This window comes from Pagrus pagrus (assembly GCF_965226575.1).
Source record: "Pagrus pagrus genome assembly, chromosome: 3".
NCBI lineage: Eukaryota > Metazoa > Chordata > Actinopteri > Spariformes > Sparidae > Pagrus > Pagrus pagrus.
In genome coordinates this window covers 33039460-33062682 of record NC_140187.1, presented here as the reverse complement: position 1 = coordinate 33062682, position 23223 = coordinate 33039460, and the positions used below count along the sequence as shown (strand labels likewise).

General features: G+C 40.9%; 1 protein-coding gene across 1 annotated transcript in view; it reads right to left on the bottom strand.

Moving 5' to 3' along the window:
* Nucleotides 1–23223, bottom strand: part of LOC311252755 (receptor-type tyrosine-protein phosphatase gamma-like) — a 480433-nt gene that overhangs the window by 52271 nt on the left and 404939 nt on the right. Inside the window, exons 9-12 of the mRNA XM_084346266.1 lie at nt 22434–22618; nt 11336–11444; nt 10785–10834; nt 6721–7486 (exon numbers count right to left, since the gene is read on the bottom strand). Coding sequence (XP_084202392.1) covers nt 6721–7486; nt 10785–10834; nt 11336–11444; nt 22434–22618 — 1110 coding nt within the window. The remainder of the gene's footprint in view (nt 1–6720; nt 7487–10784; nt 10835–11335; nt 11445–22433; nt 22619–23223) is intronic.

The window sequence follows — 23223 nt, the reverse complement described above, 5'->3', positions numbered from 1 at the left end:
CTTTTTACTGTACACCATTGATCAATGTTAGAAGCAAACATATATGACCTCTGAGTATACTCGCACCATAGTACCTTTACGTTACTATGTAACGTTTTGAAAATATGTGTATCAAAAATATTTAGTACAAATTGGAGGACCAAGCACACACCAAGAACTGATCACCAGCAATGTGTGGTTGATGAGTAAGTGTCAATTAAGTTAGGAGACTTCTGGCAAATTTATAGTCTTTAAAACATCCAAAATTACGAAGGGCAGCTGTACAAATCACAATAACGTTATCTTATTTACAACACAATAGTGTAGTACTTTAGTGCATCACCCCTGAACACCACAGGATGGCACCTATAACACACATGCTGCAAGTAGTGCATTGCCCCTCTGAACTGGTATATAAAGCTATCATCTCATATCCCATTCGCAATCAACTTGTTCCTCCAGGCTGCAGCCGATAGAACACACTGACTATCATTTGTTCATGAAAATCTTGGTATCGACTGGGGAACAGTGACATGGCCAGCGAGTTAGTCTTGTTGTGAAACATACAATCGACCTTGACTTTGCTGTTTGTCAACCACACGCAAAGTTTTTGACTTAGAATCTTGCTAGCATAACATTAGCTTTCTGGCTAATAGCTGAGCCAATGAGGTGAGCGGACTTGTTTTTCTCCTGTTGCTAAGTCGTATCTGAGGTTTGTCCAATTTACTGGAGTTGTGAACAATTTTTCCATTGCATAGGAACCTATTGGGAAGTTAATGACTGTTTCAGCTATTAGTCAAACCACCAGGTGTTGTCAAGGAAACAGAGTTATGAAAAAAGTACCAAAAAAAAAAAGTTAAGTCTTCTTTTCAAGGTAGGTAGACTGAGTTATGGTGAGCGGTGAAACTAATACTCAGGGCCCCAACTTGGGGAAGGCCCTCAAAAATTAGGAATTTAAAGTTTATTATTATCACTTGTCTATTGCCTCTTTCATGGGTGTAGCTAGTTACCTATCCTGGTTATAAACTGGTACATGTTTAGGGCCTTGGTATTGTTGTGGATTGTATATTGAGAGGTGTTTCTAATGTTTTGCCCCCCCCATTTACAATTGTGAATGCAGTCCAGTACAACACCAACGCAAGTCTGACTTACCAGATGGTAAGATGATTACCCTATTTCCCCCTTCCATCACTATGTGCAACATCAATGAAAAGCTCCAAGTTGTTAACCTACATACTAAAAATGGCAAGTAACTTAACACTAACCTGTTTGCTAATGGCACAAACGTAAACAAGCTAGCAGCTGTCACCTTTTCTTTTCTGGGGATACAGCCATTTCAATGCAATGACTCACCTCTTCAGGTGAGTCTGGCTATGCGGGGTTACACCAACACTAACTAAAGCCATCAGTAAGCAGTGTTGTGCATAAACAAGCTGAAAGAGCGCGCTCATTGAACATGCTCATATTTTTAGAAAATGGCGGACTGAACATATCTGCTTGCAACTATGAGAATGTGAATGTGAGCACCACAAACTGTGGGAAAACTCTACCGTTGCATCCCTAGTGAGCACACAGCACACCTAATTAAATCACAAACCATGGAATCATTTACCACTGGAAAACTGACAGAGTGGCCCTGAAAAGTCTGAATTCTTGATGAAGAAACCTTGACTGTTTGACTGACATCAGTTGGAACGTGACTTGTTTCATTTCCTGTTCATGTTCATGTTGTTGTTCAGTACATAGTGTACACTTTATGAGAATCTGTATATAGTGTGGAATTGGGACACAGCTTATTCGCTAAGCTATGCTAAACGCACCCTGGACCTGCTATGACAGGACACAGTGATGAACAGATCAGCATCCCATGCTGGGTAAGACAACAAACAAGCACATTTCCTGAAAAACTGAGGATGCTACAGCAAACACCAAGCATTTAATAAATCAAACTGAACACAGATGTGTACAGACTGCCAGGCCAGATCCCAGCTGACATCGTCCCTGCCCTGAGCTCTGCACCCTCTGCACACTTTTGGAGGGAGTGAAGCCAGTTAAATGCATCAAAACACACACACACACGCACACACGCACACACACACACACACACACACACACACACACACACACACCGCTGAGGACAATTTGAGTCATTTGTCCCTTAATCACCACCACCATCGTTACCACCACCTACCCAGTTCAGCTGATGCAGCCGTGATGTTGCTGGAGCTGACGGCGGCCCCCATGGCCTTCAATCTGCAGCTTTTCCTTGAGCCGAATGCTACATTAGGCCGGGCCCCTGCACTGCACCACAGCTGGCTCGCATCACCGCTAACTAACCCTGCATCTCCTTCCTTACATCCACATACACACACAGACATGCACTGTGTACACAGAGAAACCCAGAGATGCTGCCTGCCTCTGTCCCCTTCTCTTTTCCTTCTGCTTTTCTCTTACGATTACGATGGTCTGCCAAAAATAAATAAATAAATAAATAAATAAACCCTTGCTGGCAGCACGCAAACATAACACACACACACACACACACACACACACACATACACACACACAGCCAGTCAGTAATGTGCAGTGAGATGCATACTGTACAGGCACTAACACACCGAAAACACACCATACACGCACATGTAACTATAAATGGAGCAGAGGCTTTTTTTTCTCCCCTGCAGCTGAGTCTAGCCTGCAAGCCTCATCTCCTCTCACCATGTCTGAAAGTAGGCCAACGCTCAGATCAGAGCAAGACGAGAGCGAGAGGCAGTGAGAGGATGAAGGGGTGATGGAGGAGTGAGCGCGGGAAAGGGCAGTCAGTTCTACAGGCTGCTGAATCAGGGTTCCCACTGTGTGGCCCCAATATAACTGTGTGGCTTCTGCCCCGACTTTCACCATCACACTGCTTCTACAATGTTACTAAAGTGGACTGAAGGTAATAAACAGTCTCACAGTTTAACAGTGATGGCAAAAATATTACAATTATTTCCTGTTGTAAAAGATGTATTATCAGCCAAATTTATTTAATAAGTTACTTATTATACCATGGTCCATTTCAGGTTGTTATGTTTTATATACATGATATTATTGAAAGACTATTACAGATATGCACATGTAATCAGTATTTCTGGTTGGAGTAGAATTTAATGTAATTACTTTGTGGTTGTACTCTGTGTTAGCTTCACATTTTGAATGTAAAATAGTAATCTGCAGTCAGAAACTACTAACTCCAGATGTCGGATGAATGTAAGTGATTACAAAGCTCAACTCCTCTTTGTAGTGGAATACAGTACAACTACCATAAACCTGAACATGTGTTTTACTGTCTGAAGCCCTGTGCTGGGCCTATTGCTAGTTGTGACCTAACTTACCTCACTCAGAGTCATTTTCAGCACATGCAGTTTGACAATGAAATGTTTTTGGTTGGATTTGTTTTTTATTCTTGCATCCAAATGTTTAGATCATTTACATTAAACTGGCATTTTACTTAAACTGTTGGGTCATCTGATTTCTGAATTCACAGAAAAGTGTTTATGGGAGGAAGTTGGGGGTGGTCAGTTCATAGGGCTTTCACCCAGGGGACCAGGATTTGAGACCCATGAGGAGTAAAAGTCAATAGTTAATGTCTGAGGGAAGCAGTTATTTTAAAGGAAACCATGATGTTACCCAGGTAGTTTGTTGCCTTTATTTTGAAAGTTTAAGTGTAAGTTGTATTTTTGCTAACATGACCATTGACTGTGATGAGAACGGATGTTTTTTTACAGGCAGGTGAGTGATACCTGGTTGGACTGCTCATGTTGCTAATCCGTTCTAGCTTGGTTGTAAGTTAAAGCTGGACCTGGCAGATTCACCATGTCCCGAGATCATCAAACATGATCTTGCCTAAATGCAATTTAATTCAGACAGCAAATACAGCATGTCGAGAATCTTTTGAAATTACTTTCTATACTCAACTATTTGTAGTTGTTTGAAGCTTGTATGCTGAAGATTGATGTACTGGATGCATGCACCCTCACAACAGAAGCTCTGAGCAGAATGTATACAGTTTCCACTTTCAGAAAGTTCTCAACAACTTTAGAGTTTTTGCCCTTGAGTCCTTCAACTCAAACAGAATAAAATGTATCAATTGTGCTTTGACAAAGAGGCTGAGAAAGGCAATATCAGAAGATTGCTTTTGTTCATAATAATGTCTGGTCTTGCTTTTAGACTGTTTCAAAGCATATGAAATTAAATTGATGTCCCATTGGTGTTAGCTTGGTTGATGCATTGTCATGCTGAAAGTCTTGGCTGGTTGAAGGAGGGGGAACAGTTAAGGTAAAAGCATTAGGTCTGCCTTCAGCTGCTGCTGGGACTCTGTTAACTCTACACTTCATTCTACATCACTGCAATTCATCACCTCTTACTACATTAAGGCCTCAGATGGATAGGCCTTTATGCAAGAGCCAAGTTCCACTTCTTAACCTGCATAATACAAGGTCTGTGATACAGCTCTATTTTCTTCATGCTTCAAAACTTCTTCAAAATAATTCTTGAGCAGATAAAATTTAATTTGATAAATGCTGTCAGTCCTGGTCATTTCTCTTAGCACTGAGTTAGCTAATGTGACAAATTTGCAAACCCAATAAATGCACAGTAATACCACTCACACTGGTTAAAAACCCACCAACACCTGCTAACATCTGGCTTAATGCTGCATTCCAGTCACATGGGAGACCACTCGCCCGAGTTGCAAAGTGGGAAATGTCGCAGCTGTCTCGCGACATTTCACCGAGGCACGCCCCCTTTTGGTTGGAATATCCACTGTCCTGTGCTCTTGCGAGTACACCGAGTTGAGCGAGGATAGACTCGTCAAACAAAGATGGCTGCGCCTGTAATTGATGTATTTTATTTGCATTTGTACCATGTTGGTTGTTTTAATGTCGATTGTAAATGCTCTTACACACTTGATTACATTGCTGCTTTAATCCGGTCACCAATTTATGCATTGCACGGTCTTGCTGTGCGTGCGAAACAATGTAAAGTTTTGTTTTCGAGCTGGTTTGCTAAAGAGGCTAATGTAGCTAACAATAACAATAACAATGACTAGCCTGCTACTGCCCTGATGGTGTCCATGTTCTTCCGACTCGTCGTGTAGCGATGACAAACTGGAACACTATTTGTGCTACAAGCCAGGAAATGACGTCACGTTCTCGCATAAGAGCAACTAGGGCGAGTGGTCTCCCATGTAAGTGGAATGCAGCATTAGTCTTCAATGTGAACGTGTATAATTGTCATTCACTCATAGGTCAGCTGACCTTGCAGCAGTCACGGTTATTTATCATCTCCACCTCGGACTGGCTGTGATGCAGAGGTGGGGGACTCGAGTCACATGACTTGACTCGAGTCGGACTCAGGTTGCAAATTTATTTACTTGACTAACACTGATGAAAAACTCGACTTGACTTTGACTTGGCATTCATAACTTGAGACTTGACTTAGACTTGACACATATGACTCGAAAGTCTTGGCTTTTCTTTCTTTCTTTTCTTTTTTTTTGCGCATATTGAGACGTTAGTTTTGTTTTTGATACTTTGCCCTCTGCCACTGTATGACGCGGTGCGTGCAAGCCTGGCAGGTGGCGGGCGTGCCAGAGTGGCACTGTGGCACACAGGATCAGAGGACGAGAGGCAGCATGGAGGGAGCTCCGAAAATCATCAAATTTGGATTCAAAGATTATTTCATCGACGATAAGAGGAGAACAGCAGTATGCACAGTATGCAGCTCTAAAATAAGTGACACACCACAACCACATCAAATTTCATCCGTCACTTCAGGACCCACAAAGAGAGGTAGGTGACTGTGTGTCTTTAGCTAACTTTAGCTAATGCTATGACGTTTTAGGTGCTATTTAACTATGTTAGGATTGGCTTCAAAGTGATTGTGCATTGTTAGAACACATATCGTTAATGTAAAAGATGGGGGTGGGGGCTGAATGTGGGCATGTTAGTAACGTTATGTTAGCTAAGCTAACAGAGCTTAGCTGTGTGCTCATGGCTAAACGCAGGGTTTTCCCTGGCTATCTAAGGCAAAGGTGGGCTGCCCGGGTGATTTTGGCCGCCGTCTTGGTTAAAGTGTGTGTTTGTTTCAGATATAGCGTCTTCAGTGCGCACAAAGCCATTATTTTAAATGGAGACGCGCATTATGCGCGCTCACAACCCAACAGGACACTGTATCGGCACACATTCGGTGCGACGCACTTGTTTTTTCGTGCATGTCCGCGACGGACCTGCTTCTCCCTCAGGTGTTGTGTAAAATTCAACCTTTTCATGACCACTATGTCTACTTACTGATCATGCATAAAATCTGTAAAAGCATACACAATTTCAATCCATTCAACAGGTAGAAATATGACCATTTTGCCAGTGTAACCGCTTTGGGATGAATGATTTTATTTTCAAGGATTCCTTCAAATATTCTGCCTTATTGGAGAGTGCTTGAAGAAATAATAAAACTTTTCACATATTTAATGTGGACTAAATCCTGTAATATTGTGTGTGGCCGTGTAAGAACATGCATAGGATTCCTCAAACAGATTGTGGACATTTGAAAGAAAAGAAAAACCCTTACTCATTTGACTGTCACCAAAGGAGTTGAAACACTCTTTTACTTGTTTACTTGTTATTCTGTATTTCTGAAATTCCACCTCTCTTGTTCTACATAGTGTCAGAGCTAACTGAATGTTTACATGAGTTGACTCACCAGTATGGATGGAAAAAGGCCAGTGCCTTTTGTCTGCCCCTATTCTGAGTGTTGTTGCTGGGTCCTTTGGGGCAGGGAATGCTGCTGTTTCATTGGTTGGCTCTGTGGTGGTAGTGGTTTTAGAGTCAAGTGGATTATGGGTATACTCCAGTTGGTTTTCTGTATCAGGCGGCATGTTAGTTGGGTCTGGTTCAGTCTGTTTTTTCTCCTTTGCAGTAGCGTCAGGCGTTTCACTAGGAGGCTCATTCATCGCTGTACTGTTGGTGTTCCTCCTTGCCCCGCCCACACCTCCTGATCCCTTCCTTCTCTTTTTCTCATCTTTCTCTTCTTCTTCCTCCTCTTCATCCTTATCCTCTCCTTCCCTCTCTCCGTCCTCTCCTTGACCCTTGCTGTTTTCGCCATCCTCACCCCCAGCTTCACTGTTATCTTTGGCTGTGGTTGTTGTGACGACAGAGGCAGAGGTGGTGGCATCTTTGTTGGCCTCAGTGGGTTCGGTGGTCTTTTGCGTGGAGGTGGGATTACGGGTTGGTACTCTGCTTGGCCAAACAGAGCTAGGGAAGGAGGAGATGACACCGCCGCTGAAGCCCAGACCAGCCAGTAAAGTGCTGGTCACCACAGACGCCACCGTTGCTTGACTACCGCTGGAGGACGGGCCGATGCCAGTTGCCATGGAGACGAAGGAGAAGGGGATGCCCGAGGAGGTCCAAGTAGATGAGCCAGAGGAGATGGGAGCCATGTCGGCTGAGGAGGCTGGAGACACTGTTGGCTGGATAAACAATTTACAGATTAAAATTTTAAATAGTTTGTTTTTCTTACTGCTCAACTTTTACATTATTGACTACGCTATAAAGGTTCAATCCTTTAAGTTTGGATAGGTCACGACATCAGAGGGACTAAAAAAATTCTGAGGGGTCACCAGAAGACTAGAGGTATGAGAAAGGAAAAGATACATTTCAATATCAGTAATATTTTTTTTATGTCAGCATCAGTGGTGTAGCTCTGGATTGGTTCATCTCATATCTGTTGAATAACTCCTTCTCTGTAATGCTTGGAGATGCCTCCTCCTCTTGTGCTCCTCTCTTTTGTGGTGTAATTGTCTATTTTTGGTCCTTCTTAGTCAGTGTATACATGCTACCCCTGGGGCAACTCCTGCATAGACATGACATTGATATTCACTGCTACATCGATGACACCCAACTGTAAGCCTGGAATCACCAATGTTTCAGGCATTATCTCCTGCCTTGCTGAGACTAAAAACTGGAGGTCCATTTCCTGTAGCTGAATGACTCTGAATAGAAAGTGGTCAAAATGACACCCTCTGTTCCCAGTGCTAGTTGCATTATGGACCTCTCATCTAGTCGGTGCCCGCAACCAAGGTGTTATCTTTGGCTCAGAGCTGTCTTTTGATGTGCAGGTATAAAAAGTGTTCTTGCTTTGCCCAACTGAGACAGTTAAAAAAGATCATGTCATTCCTTTCTTCTGCAGACTTAGAAAAGGTCATCCATGCTTGTATCTCCTCCAGACTTGACTACTGTAATGCACTTTATTCTGGTATTAGCAAGCAAAACATCCAAAGACTGTAGTAGACACAAAACGCTGCTGCCAGGCTTTTAACATGTACTAAGTGACCACATTACACCAATCCTAGCTAAACCTGTGAGTTTTAGAATAGATTTATTTTACATTTTACTGCTTGTTTTTAAAGCCTTGAATTGTTTGTCATCCACTAACAATGTTACGTTGGTTACTTGCTAAATATTTTTTCACTTCGATCTTTCAAACTCAATGCTGACTGAACAAAGTTTAAGCACTACTTCATGGAGACGGATGATATTTATGGTATTTACGCGACAACATTTTTATCTTCGATGCACATCATAGCATTGTGTTTGAAAAACAAAAGTGTTTTCATCACAGCCAATTGAAGCTGGAGCCGATAAAACACCTGCGACTATTGCATAGTCAACTGACCTGTGAATAGATGCTGATTGTACCCTTTCCCATTGAAGATAAAAGCCAGAGGATTTTTGTACAGTGTGAAAGGTGAATAAGTTTAGCATTAATCTAAAAAAATACTGTACAATCTTGCCTTTTCAGTAGGATGTAAAACCAAAACCTGAGAAAATACCTGAAAATAGGCAGGTTTGAATGTTTCTCTTGAGCTCTCTTTTTTTCATTCTTCACGCAACTACATCCATCACCTATATTGTGTACAAATACAACCCCATGAATGTCTCTGAAGCGAAAAGTGTCCGAAAGTGTGTCAAGTGTCACCTTTCAGAACACCTGTAAACAAATTTGGTTGTCATGTCAGAACAAACATGTTCCTTTAAAGCATAATGAAGTTTAAAGGGATCACATGGAATCCCATGATTTCAAATCTCATAATCATGGTTTGGGGTTTTAGTTTAGTTAATTCCTGTTTCATTTTGTTGGTGAGGTGTTGTGACCCTGTTGAATGCTTCCAGTCTTTAGCTGTGTTCGAAATCGCCCCCTATCACGGACATAGTGCACTATATAGTGTGTTCGCCATTTTGTAGTGTTGTTCCAATTCTCCGCGGCTGATTTAATCCACTATGTAGTGGACGACAAAATACCCACAATGCACCGCAAAATTGAGTGAACAAGCCATGTACACACCCGTATCCCACAATGCAATGCTGTCGTGGTTTGTCAGAGGAGAAGAAGAACACAACTTTTTTCGTAAGAAAGTAGCCGATAGCTTACGAGCTAAATAGCTACTGACCACAAACGTTAATTTGCACACGCTAAGTATGTTACAGCTTGTGCACAACCCCGAGCATTTACAGCTCATGACGAGGACACAGAACAGTAGCTGACAAAACCAAACTCACCACCATTGATATTTCAACAGTTTATTCTTAAGAAACACAACCGCCATGAAGAATCACATCTTTATACCGTCAGGTTTGTTTACATGATGCTCGGCGCGCCCACTCACGTCACATGAGTATCTGGCGCGTCTGCTGATGTAACCACGTTCAGAAAATTACCCGTGTAGTGTCCGAATTCTCCTCCCGTCGTACCCTACATCGTGTACACGATGTAGTGCACTATATCATATACACAATGTAGGGGATAGGGAGTGAGTGAATGAGTGGATGATTTCGAACACAGCTTTTGTGTTTTTTCCCATTTTTGTTTTTTTAAAGCCCCATTAGTTTCACCTTTCCCTCATTAGTACTCACTCCCTAGTGAAGATAAGTCTGTGTTCGTTTAATAAAGCTTGCTTTTTGTTCTATCTGCCTGCTTGGAGATTGCATTTTGGTTTTCTAATCATAACAAAACCACTTCATAATTTAGAGATTCATTTGAAATGTGCTTCGGATAAGACATAAAACAACAAATTTGATTGTTAACAGACCAAAGACAAGTCTTAAGGGCAGTTGTATTACTATTACTTATTACCTATTACTTATGTCTGCTCAATTCACTTCTTTTTGTTTTTATATCTGCAATAACCCTGCCAGTACTATTTATTCATTCTGTTTATATAATATATTTATACATTTGTTTCATCTGAGTTTTCTACAGTGTTTTTTAAATAAAGCCATGCACGTAATTTCATTCTGCTCACTACTTTTTTTGTTCTGTGCTGAATACCAATAAAGAGATCTTGAATCCTTAACAGGCAGCAGTCCAACATATTGTCTGTGTTCATCAGCCTGCTCTATTATTAATGTTTATGTAGTACTATATCTGAATTGATATTTTTGTAGACATATGCCAATAATAATAAAGGCATGAAGTTAAGCAATGTAAAGGACCCATCATTTATTTTTAAGTTTGGTGTGCTGAGATTTTGGTATAATTACAGTATCCTTAAGTAGGATCAAAACAAAGGGATTTCTATTTTGATGTATTTTTTTTCCTACAAAATATATACCTAATATCTATTACATGTGCACTGCTACTTTTTAATCCTGACTTTTATTCCCTATGAAACATCTGTCCGCACAGGGAAGCAAGATGCAAAACAGACACTGCTCTCTGCTGGATAAAAAGTGAAAAGACTACCGATTCACAGATTCTGCTTTCCTTACCATTCCAGTTTTCACAATCCTTGTCCCCTCAAAGATCCTGGTGGTGTTTGCTAAGACACAGGGAGACAGAGGGGTTATTCACAGTTAAACATAGATGGCAACACTTCACTTGAAGAGGTGCCCATAGACATCCCTGAGTGCATTGTTAGCATGTTAATCACAACATGATAGAATGTAAAATTACTCTTAATGTGGCATATAAACTGAATGTAGTTTGACGAAATGAATGCATCACACTGCATTTCAGCTGTTTGCTCTCAGAATTTTTCTTTCCTTTCTTCTCTTATTTTTGCTTTAGCCTGCAGCTGTTGAAATGAGTTCACATACATAATCTGAATGAGAGATTTGATATGATCAAAGGAATCCTAACAGTCAGATAATACTGTTTGCACAAATGTAGGACAGTGTGTACTGCATGTTGAGAAAGGGCTGTGTACATGAAAGAGATACCTACTGATGCTCATATTAACAGCTATGATGACATAAGAGATAATGTCATAGATAATGCACTTAAGGTCTAAGAACTGTGTGTGTGTGTGTTTCTGTGTTACCTCTGAAAAGCATACTCTGGCTGAAGTCACTGCGCATGTCATTCATGCAGACGGACTGGACTCGAAACAGGTACAACACATCAGGGGAGACAGGCGAGATGATGGCCTCCTGGACAATACAAACAACATGAACAAACTTAGTAAGGTCCTTTAACTTTGTAGTAATTAAATAGACTACACAACCCAATGGACATGTAACTGACATTGTCTCATTTAACAAACACCAAAAATCCAAAAAATTGAGACCTTGTAGAACTACTCCCCTAAAGCTCATAAAGCTACCTCTCCTCATGCATAACTGCAGCTGTCTATATGGCCAGACAGGTTGTGATTTTCACCTTTTTTCATACCTATTTTGTGCCGAGGTGATGGCCATGTCGGTGTAGTAGTGGTAGTTTGCAACAAATGGAGACGTTCTTGACTTGCAAAATTATCTTTTTTATTGTAAAACATCACATGTGTGATTCAAGGCAGAATTTAAAGATGGAATTAAAAAATCATTAGACTCTCACCATAAAACAAGAGGTGGGTCAAAAGTGAAATTGTTTTTTGTAACAAAAACATGTCGCCAAGTTATGTGATGTTTTCACATATGTCTGGTGGTTGGTTTGTCAGCAGGTTTACACAAAAACTATTGAATGGATTTGCACAAAACTTGGATGGAGGATGGGTCTCGGCCCAGAATCGACCGCATTTACTTTTGGTTTATGGATCCAGAAACTTTGAATGACTTTCTTTAACATTGAGAGATTTTATTTAATTTCTCAGGGAATAACACATGGATCTTGATGAAAAAAATCAGGCATATTCAGGTGGCTCGTATCTATGAGTGAGTACAATTTGATGCAGATCCTAGATCTAGTGACTTTAAATTATGGTTAAAATGGTTTAAAATGTAGAGCGATACTGGGTGCTCTGGTAGCTCAGTTGGTAGAGCAAGGGCCCCAGAGGCTGCAATCCAGCCTGTGGCCCTTTACTGCATGTAACCACAATTGAAACCCTAACCCTTCAATTTAAACAGCTCTAAATGAAAAGTAAGCATCAGATTGACAACATCAGTGAGAACAGCCTTGAGACCAAAACCGGACTGCAGTGTATTAGCCTGGTATGGCCAGTGTTGTCTAGTGGTCTCCTTTTATGGCCATCTCACACTTTTACTTCTCTACAGTCTTGAATACAGTCAGTTCACTTCACGTCCTTACTGCAGCTATCTTAAATCAGACTGTCCATACTACACTCTCATCTGTGCTTTATCCTAAACCTGTGAAACCTGTGGTGTGATGGAGCACATGCTCATGCAGCTACCAGCAGCTGGATTCTTCTCACTTGAACTTGAAACCTTCCATCCAAGTCGGTCATTTCCTTTTCCCCCATGGTCACTCCAACATCATAATCTCCCTGTCAAATACTCAATAGAATATGAGCTGAAATGTCCACATTTTAGCTTTCAACCACACCTCACTGCTCCTCCTCAGCAAATAGAACTGGCTCAGGTAAAATGGCTCTTCACTCATGTAGAAAATGAGGTGGTCGTATATATGTGGGGAGATGGTAACCCCTGTCTCTGTTGAAAGCCAAGAAAGCAAGAAAATGGACCTTCTGATCCTCATACTGCACACTGCTCAAAAAAAGGTCAGTAATGATTGCCCATACTCAAAAAAGGCTACTGACGCCACACAAATCCTCCTCAGCCACATTCCCAGCACTAGATTCAAGAGAGAGTCACAGTCTGACTTCCTGAAGCCGATTGGCTCACCTTCATAAACTCACCATCACTAGGTCGAATATAACATTTTGGAGCCAACATGAGGTTACCGCCTTCATTATTGGGTCTTATAAAGTGTCCTTTCATTTCCGAAAACCCCTTTTCAATTTCCAAACCATTTAATAGAAATAAGTCATGCTGCTATCATTTATATGTAGTCATTTCTGCTATCCATCCATATCACAGAAGGGGTGAGAATATAAAACTAATCTGAAAACCAGTCAGAGATCAATTCCAGCAGAGTCTTGTTTTAATGCTATATCAGACCCACTGACTTTATTCCTCGACTGCTTCATTCTCTTTTGACAATTTAATTACATTACTACAGTCTCATTTTTTAATCAAGTCTGACAAATTTATCAGCCAGAGATTTCATAAGCTGTTTTATCACCACAGATAATCAGAATCACACTTTTTAGTTAGCTAAATGGTCCAAAGATACAGCAGGACAATATCATTCTCTGCTCTATTTTATGGTTTCAAGAGGAATGGCACTTAACCATCACTATACCCAGCATGTCAGCTACACCATCACATGATATCGCCAATCTATGTGTGTGCATTATTAAACTATCTGAAAACATAGATACGAACCCTGGGCTGCCTCAGCCTCAGCCTCAGCCTCAGTACATAAGGCGTATGCTCTACCAGTTGAGCCATCAGGGCACCCTATCAGTGTCTCCCACACATAGACTTTACACATTTTATCCTTTTTTTTTTCTTGTTATCTTTCTAAGAGAACGATGCCATCCATGATCAATTAACTATTAAACAATCTGCACTTGCTCTTCCCCTCCTAACGACTTTTAATCACACATGCTCTGCAGACACTGACGCACAGAGAGAGGCTCTTGGGTGTAACATCTCTCCTGTAAACTAACTGATTGTGATGTGACCTCTCCTATTTAATGTAGGCCCACTCATGCCATTGTTTTGTACTAAACTTTTAAGTGTACCTAGTTGTGTTGTGATGTTGTTCAGTGCAAAAACTGACCAAATACCATCAACTGTGAATTTGATTCCAGCAACATGTTTTAAACAAGTTTAGATAAAAGGCAACAAAAAACTGGGAAAGTTGTGGAATGTTGCAAAAACACCAAATGTTTGGAGCAGTCCACAGTAAACAGGCTCATCGAAAGGCTCTTTTCTTTAGTTTATATATTTTATAAACTAAATATATACATACTAAACATACATTATACAACTACATTGTTACTGCTGCAACGAGACCACAGACATGAGTACTGTATAAAGAACTTATAGGATGAGTAACTGTTAAACACCAAAGAGGAGTGAATATAATAATGTGAGTATTTGGTGAGACAGTGATGGTGCCTGTGAACATGCATCAATAAGCGAAACAAAACATCCCGGTAACATTTGATTATTTCATCACTAAATGATCAGTTTATAGCTGATTAAACTTTAGTTAATAGTTATTTCACTGTTTACAAACAATGCAATGATTCACAAACCATTTATTAAGCAATTGTAAACATTTATAAAGATCAGTTGTAATCTAACACCAATCAACCACAACATTAAAACCACTGACAGGTGAAGTGAATAACATTTACCCTCTCATTACAATGCAATATTTTGCTGGGGGACCTTGGTTTCTGGCACTCATGTGGATGCTACTTGACGATACCATCAACCCCAACACCATTGCAGACCATATACATCCCCTAGAGCAACAGCACTCCCTGATGGCAGTGGCCTCCCCAGCAGGAAAATGCACACCTCAACACCACAAAAACTGCTCAGAAATAACCTGAGGAATCTGACAAGAGCTCAATGTATCGACCTAGCCTTCAGACTCCAGATCTCAAGCTGATCAAGCATCCGTGGGACATGCCAGAACAAGTCCGATTCATGGAGGCCCCACTTGCAACCGACAGGACTGAAATGATCCTCTGCCAAGCTCTGGTGGCTCAAACTCGAACATCGTAGAACACTCCCAGAGGTCCAATGTGTATGCCTTAAGGGTCAGAGCTGTTGCCGTAACATGAGGGAACCTGTACAATAGAAGGTATGGTTTGAATGTCGGTGTATAATTGCCATCCACAGCAGTGATAGCATGCCATGTGAACTGCTAAAAATATACACTCAACTGCCAATGTTTTAGGTTTACATAACTCAAATAAAGCCACCCAGTCTAAGAAACTGGCCTGCAATTAATGCTACAGTTGAAATGTTCAATTTCTGTTCAAACTGTTTTCAAGAGGTGTAGAATCAATTTCATGGCCATTTTGGAGGCTACAGCTTGTGGTGCCGTTGCGTAGCATTATACTCAGAGGTGTTTCTAATATTTTGTCTACAAGTTTATATAATCAGGGTAGACAAAATATTAAAAATACCTTTGCAATGATCACAGAGTTGAAGGGATGACTTTTGGCAGGATTGATGTATTTACTGCATTAGTTTTACTTGGTGTACATAATAGACTGTGAGCTGGGTGTACATACCCCCCACCCTCTGCTCCCTGACTCATACCAGTTCAGCCCTGTTGAATCCAGTTTGGAACCTGTTTCTCTCATTTGCTCCCCCTCCTTCACAAGTGGTATGGGCAATAAAATGGTCCAGTCCAGAGCGCTTTATTAGATGGGGATTTTCCATTGATTGTGACAAGGGGGCGTATGTGTGGGATTTGGGGGTCCCAAAGCCATGTAAGTCCCTGTTGTGACCTAGATAGAGGCATCAAGGGAGGATATGAGGAACAAGAGCAAAATCAAAGGGCTGACAGAAAGAGGCAGGAAAAAAAATGTGTGTGGAAGGGAGGGTTGGGGAGAGCGGGGGAGGAAGAGGAGGAAGGCTGAGGGAGAGTGAAGTAGATTTGAGAGGGAGGAACAGTCTCTTGAGTTAATGATGGGAGGATAAGACAATTCCCACCTCTCTCCCTCCATCTCTCATCATGGCAGTTTCCCAGTTTTGAAGCTGATGCTGCTTCCACAGCCAGGGGGCACTCTGATCCCTTTTTGCATCCGTTCCTGTTTTCCCACAGAGCCACTGGCCCAAGGTCATGCTTTTTGCACAGGCTGGCAGCCCTGCATCCCCTCCAGCTTAGCATTAGTATTCTGCTAGCCGACAGGCAGACCACAATGTAAGGGAGCGAAACCTCCTGTCTGCTCCACAGCCTTCTCTCATAGCTCATTTTGGCTCCTGATGAGACCATTTGTAATGGAACTGATGGAGGATGTTGCTTGGTTTGTGTGTATTTTGGAATGTGTGTGTATATGTGTGTTTGTGTTCAAAAGCTTTTGTCCCCAGACAAATTATTAACTACTTTATTAAAACCTCTGCCGACATATTTTCTCATAATTTGAATTTTGCCAAAGCTGCGTGTGAATGTGCCTCTGTTTAACATAAAACTCATATTTTTAATGATGCAATCAGTTTTTGTTTTGTATCTGACATAACAGTTTTATTACAAAACAACTTATTAGATTTTCCAAGTCGCCTGCAGTCAAATGTTTGATGATGTAAAATCCTCTGTATTCCTGTAACAACACACACACACACACACGCGCATGCACGCACTCACACATGCTTCTTCTGACCAGACTACATTTGACTGTCTGTTAGTCCAAAATATTATTGTCATAATTTGCATTTGCTCTAAATATAGTTAACTTTAGTTACTTTCAAATCAGTTTCATTGTTTAATCAGGAAGTTTTCATCTTACACCGTTTTAACGTACAGGGGATGAAAATGCTCACCCTGTGAGCTCAACGTACTGCAGCTTAAGAAAAACATGCTGCAAATGCACACATCATTCTGTCTGCAGATCAGACTGCACATGCACACATTGGTAAAAAACAGTCAAAAGAAAAGATTACAGATTTTTTCTTGTCTATTAGACTGCCCATTACAAGATGAAAACAAGATAGTCTTTTTTCATTTTAAAAGCCAATAACAGCCAGAAAAATGGACCTCGACTGAATGAACTGAATGAATAAATAGAATGAACAGATGATAAACGTTGATGGTTGGCTGATGTGGAATCCAGACTTTTTGGGTTTAACAAGGCCTGTATTTTATTAAAGCTGGGATTGTGCCTAAAGTTTTCCCAATTGAGTGGGTATCTTTGACCTGGAAGTTGGATGCAGGTTTATTGCTTGTATTTTGTCAAACCTGCATGAGACTATTAGGGTATAGCTGTGGCTCAGCAGGAAGGTCTGCCGGTGAAACAGAAAGAGAGAATTTTTTACCCAAAAGATTACACATAAGCTTCTGTTGAACATCAGAATATTTTTTTGCATAGAACAGGGACTGTGGATTAGCCAGTATGGAGAGGAGGATTACAGCTAGGGTTGCTCAATATGACTGTGAGATTTGTCAACCACAGAGATTTTGGATAACATTTAACATTTCTGGGTGTAAAAGACAATGGTAGGCAAATGTTACCAATCAACAAGCAGGGCTCTTTTATGGTTTGGATAAGCCAAAGACTCTATAAAACATGGATGTGGTGTCAATGACATCACCGTAGGACAGTGTGGTGGCCCCAAGCTCCCAGGAAAATGTACCGGGCTCTAAAAACCAATTTGACTCTAGTGGCCAAACCATGTAGTTACAACCTCATATGACGCACAGGGGACTTTTTCCCACAAGCTTACATCGTGAGGGAAGCTGGTGAAAACGGTGAAGAATTTTTATAAGCATTTTCCCCCTGTGTAATAACTCGTATCACTATCAGGATGTGATCCATTAGGTCTGATAGCATTTGGAAAGTACAGAAAAGCTGCTCAAATCATCTTATCCTCATTTATGTTAGCTGAGGGCTAAATCATAAGTTTAGCTGCTCAACCGGCGGAAGTCTCTAGTGCGCACACTCTGTGGGCCACACGATATGGAAGCTAAGCAGAAGATCCTGGTAATTTTAGACCAGGTATGTCAAACTTTTTTGGCTTCATGTGCCACTGAGCAGCTTCCATCGCAATGAACAGTGCCCCACCTCTGATACTGTATCGAGATTTCCCTTAATATCCACATGTGGCTCCAGCTGTCGCCATCTTGGCTGTGCCTGACTCCCGGCTAATCCAAAAATGGGCTAAGCAGTGGAATGTGGTGGAGCTGAGAAGGACCTAATGAAGCCTGGTTAAACTCAAAGCGACCACCTACTAAATTATGCATAACATAACTTTAATATGATTTAAATTAGTGAGTTATATAACTCCAGTTAGGCATTTTAATATGGGGGTCTGCAGGGACTGACTCACTTGTGGAGCCAGCCTCAAGAGGATACTCAAGGACCTGCAGTTTTTGTCACATCCACTGGGCATGTTTCTGTTACCTGGCGTGTGCGAGCCTGTTTTGTTCCGTCCTCCACGCAGCTTCCTATCCCACTGCCTGACTTCCTATCGATATCGATCTACTCTGTGCAGCTTCCGTCAAAAATAGACTGCGCATATTCCCCGCGGAGCAGAGTGCCACCCCTGGGTAGCTGCTGAAACATGGCATTGCGCAGCCAGCAGAAACTCAGAGATGGTTTAGAATGGTCGTAATCAGCTCTGACGACCGTATCGCCGCAAACAGGCCCGGTGGAATGTTGAGGTCAGTCACAGAGGTTGCTTCTTGGGATAACCCGAAAACAGAATTTCTCTAGTTGTTTTAACCATTAGCTGTGTGTCAGAAAATGTATCGTAATTTGCTGGAGAAGGATACGGCAACATAGAAATACACCACAATAAAGGATTTCATTTATATCACCCACTTCTATTTAGAGCAACCAGTAACTGGTTCACTGTATACTTGGAACACGTACACAAATTTGCCTCAAGGCTTCATTTAATCGAGGTTAGCTATACAGCTCTTTGTGTTAAGCATGGTTGATTATTGCTGTTGTACAATCCGCTTGCAGTATTAAACAGGCCCCGGGGGCTAAATGATGAAATACTGTAGTATCGATAATTTTCAAAGTTAACGGTTCTTTTATCTGTACTTTTCACATTTTGGTCTCATTTGTTATCACGTTGTTGTAGCCTCTTCTCTGCTGAACTCCACTATAACACACATGCAGCGAGTCAGTGAACAGCAGTGTGGATAGGCTGCGGTGGAGACAGTGAAGTGAACCAGGTAATGCTTACTGCAGTTTGCTGAGGAGAGCTGACAGCAACAGCGCTTGTTACTGCAAGTACAAGAAAACTTTGCCAGTACTTAATGAACATAGTACTGTTCAACAAGCATACATGTGTTGGGACTTCACCATATGGTCCTAACAATAGAGAGGCCTGCACAAAGGAAAGCGCGCCTAAATCCCAGCTGTCCACGTCCTAAGGCTCTACAGCGGGTGATTAAAACTGTCCAAAACATCACTGGTACCATCTACAGAGCATCAGTGACATCAGTGAAGTGAGATGTCTGCACAGAGCACAAAGACACTAAAAGACAACACCCACCCAGACACAGTCTGTTCACCCTGCTGCCACCTGACAACAGATACAGAAGTAGTTTACAGAGCAGCTTCGCTCCTCAGGCCGTGAGACTCTTAAACCCAACCCTCAACACTCCTAATAGATGTAGCAGGACACAAAGACTTAATTTTAATTTCATTTTTAACAATGCCGGTTAAAAAAATGACAAATCTACCTTGTACCTTTCTCTTGTATATATCACTAGTGCTCTTAAATACAGCACAAGTAATTTAATAAAAAGAGTTGCAGCACACACAATATTTCTTATCCAACTACTAAATTAAATGCTGGAATAATCGGTAGAATACTCAATCATTAAAATAATCTAAAAAAAAGTCAACCATGACCAAAATCTTAAGAATTAAAGCACTTGAGGAGCATGACACTCCTGTGTGTGGTGTATGATGCTGTTATTCCATTGTAGTACAAGTTGTAGGTTTCCACTGAATGAAGCCTAAGTCTGACGCTCTGACTATTCCCTTCGTCTTCATCCACATCAGTAAGAATCCACAGGACCACTCGATAAAGTTTGAAGTAACAGCTTACTTCAACAAAACAAATACGGTACAGAAGAATTGTCCATTCCAGAAGTTATTAATGACTAAAGCAAGAATTGTTCCACAAAAACTGAACAAAACTGTCTGGCTCCACTCTTCCCTTGCCTGACTGGCCCGGGGGGTACCACCTGGAAAACAAAGCTACTTTCAGAATAAAATAGTGCACTTACTAGCAAATGATTATCATAGTTACCACCCTCCAAAACACTACAAATGCAATATAAGTGAGATTTGACATGTTTTTAAACTAAACTATCTACACATTTTGGAAGCCAACATCTGGTGGCTGTAACAGTGACTGCAGTATAAAACATATCAGCACTGGCTTTAATATTCATTATTCACAATTCATTCATTATTCAGCCATCTTGGCCGCTGTTTTATTTCACTGTTAGAGAGGCCATGGACTGACTTGTTGGAAGCTGAAATAAACTCCACTGAAACTAACTTCACGAAAGGACTTCCTCACAGAGCGTAAACACGGAGGTGTGATGAGTTGAGGACATGAAAACTGAGCTGTGTGTGAGGAAGAACTGAAAGCATTCATTGTTCTTCTGTATCTCAGTGGAATATATGGCAGTACAAACACGGCTATTGAAGGCTGAGAGCCAGACAAGTCTGAACAGAACTTTTTCCTTTTTTCCACACACTTAAGGAAGCACATAAGAGAAATGTTGTATGTGAGACGGGGGAGTAAGTGTGTGTAAAAAGCTCATTTAAAGACCATTTACAGCACTGAGCTCATTAGATATGCACACACATTTGACGTCAAGCAAGTTTCGTCCATTTGCTTTCAAATGCATATATTATTATTATTATTATTATTATTATTATCTTCTTCTAGCACTTCTGCCAATGTACATGGTAACGTCTCCTCAACTATATTGATGAATATTACTAAAATGAATGAATGAATACACTTGGCTGGACTGTTTACCAAAGATAAAAGTCACCTTAGATATTCAATTAGATATTCAATATACAAAACGATAGGATCATCATTTTCTAAAAACAATTTAAACAAAATAAAGTACAGGTAAAAAAAGAGGAAAAAGAAAATGTGAATTATAGGCTCATTTTGATGAATCAGTTTGAAGAGAATAAGCTGGAAGCTGGCAGTATAGGCAATATCGTGCATGGCCATAGAGGTTGCAAAACAAGTTGTTTGCCAACCACCAATAAACCTCAAAGAAGAAGAAGAAGAAGAAACAAAACTAGTTGCCTTGGTAATCTGTGAGGGAATGTAGGAAGTAATCTTCAAAAATAATCTTATGGGAAGCTTCGTCAACTTCTCTAGGAGCAGAAACAGCTGATCAGTCATGTAAATAATGTAAATGTTCAAATAGTTTTTCTATGTCCCATGATGCAATTAATTCTTTTTTGAAAAATTCAAACGTGCAAAAAGTGAGCAAAAAAAACGTTTTGCAAAATTGTGGAAGTGTTTTCAAATTTTGGCATTTCCATCAACCTTTTCTGATACAATATTTTAAAATGCAAATAAAAATATGTTGATGGAAACATGGCTTGGGTCTCTACAGATATTTTAAAGAGAAAAACAAATGACCATACTGTATATTTAAAATGCTAACATTACAACAGCCTTTAAAAAAACGATTTCAGACCTTACCCATGCACACATCAAGACTTTGAATTTCCATTTTCTATTACAAAGTGGTAAATTCTACTTTGCAAACTTTATTCTTGTCACCCTTTTTCCCAAAAAGGTCAGCCTAAACAAATTCCATCCTTTGAATAAACGCTTACCCTGGTCTGGCTATTGGCCATTAAAGCACTCTGTTAATGATAGAGAGGATGGTGGTTTGGTTAATATCAAAAATAATAAAATCAACATGTCCTGTCTCTTGTTTCAGGTGACCATTGTTTTTATATTTACAGTACAGACCACCACCTTTCCCTCTCCACAAACAAGAACCATGGATTAGGTAGGCTTTAAGCTGTCAGGAGTAAATATTGTTGGAAAATTAATAAAATATTACAGGAGACAGGATCAGATTCTAGTGCATTACAGTCATTGTCCAATGAGCTATTATAATAACAAATAATCTCACAGTATAACAGCAGCATTATAATGTGCTTAACGTTTGTGTAGCATTCATGTTTGTTAATCATTTGATTTTCCCACTGCTCGTCAACGCAACACAATTCAGCAGCAAACTCTCATGTACAGTATGTCCTGCATTTCAGAGCCACTTAGAACCTGCGTGCAATATAAATCAGCAATTTCAAACAACTCTGCATTGTTCAGCTGCTTTGTCATGCAGCATCAAGGCATATCAGTATCAGCCCGTTGTATCAGGCCACCCCTCCCACTACAGGCTCCAGTCCCTCCCACTCTCACCAGTTTGTGTTTGGCGTCGGTCAGGTGCGTCTCCTCGTAGCTGTCATCGTGGGCCGTCCAGCTGTACGACACCAGGAAGTGGAGGATGGGCGGGTGGTAGGTGACCTCTGGATGAGCCCAGCGCACCACCAGAGCGCTGCCGTTCACATGCTGCACCTTCATGTTGATGGGAGCACTACTGCATACTGTGATACAGGAAAGAGTGGACAGGAAAGGAAGGAGGGAAGACATTAGAATAGACCAGAAATAGGAGCGTTAATATGTAAAATAGAAGAATGGAGGAGGAAATTGAGGGTGTGATAGGTCAGACGAAAAAAGTGGCACAGAGGGGGGTAGAAGAGCAAAGATGAAAGGAAAGACATAGGAGAGTAGAGATAGGAAGGAAAAGAAAGAGGGAGGCAAATACACAGAAATATGAAATAGAAAATATGAAGGAAAGGAGGGGAGAGTTGGTAGGAAAGAAGAAAAAAGTAGGAAAGGAAAGGAAGCAGTAAGGTGGAAATGTAAAAGGAAGGGTTGGAGGGAGGGAGGAATCAAAGCAATCAAGGAAAGAAAATGGAAGGAGGAATAGTGATCAAGGATTAAGGGGGATTGGAGGCAGCAGAAGAGGAACAGAGAAGAGAAGTAGAGAAGAATCAGTGGGAGAAGGAAGAAGAGCAGTGGGACGAAATATAAACGGGAAGGGTGGAGGAGGAAAATAATGGAGGGAGAAATTAAAGAAACACATGAAGTAATATCAGATGAAAAAAGGAGGGATGACACAGGGAGAAAGGTCACAATGAAAGAATGA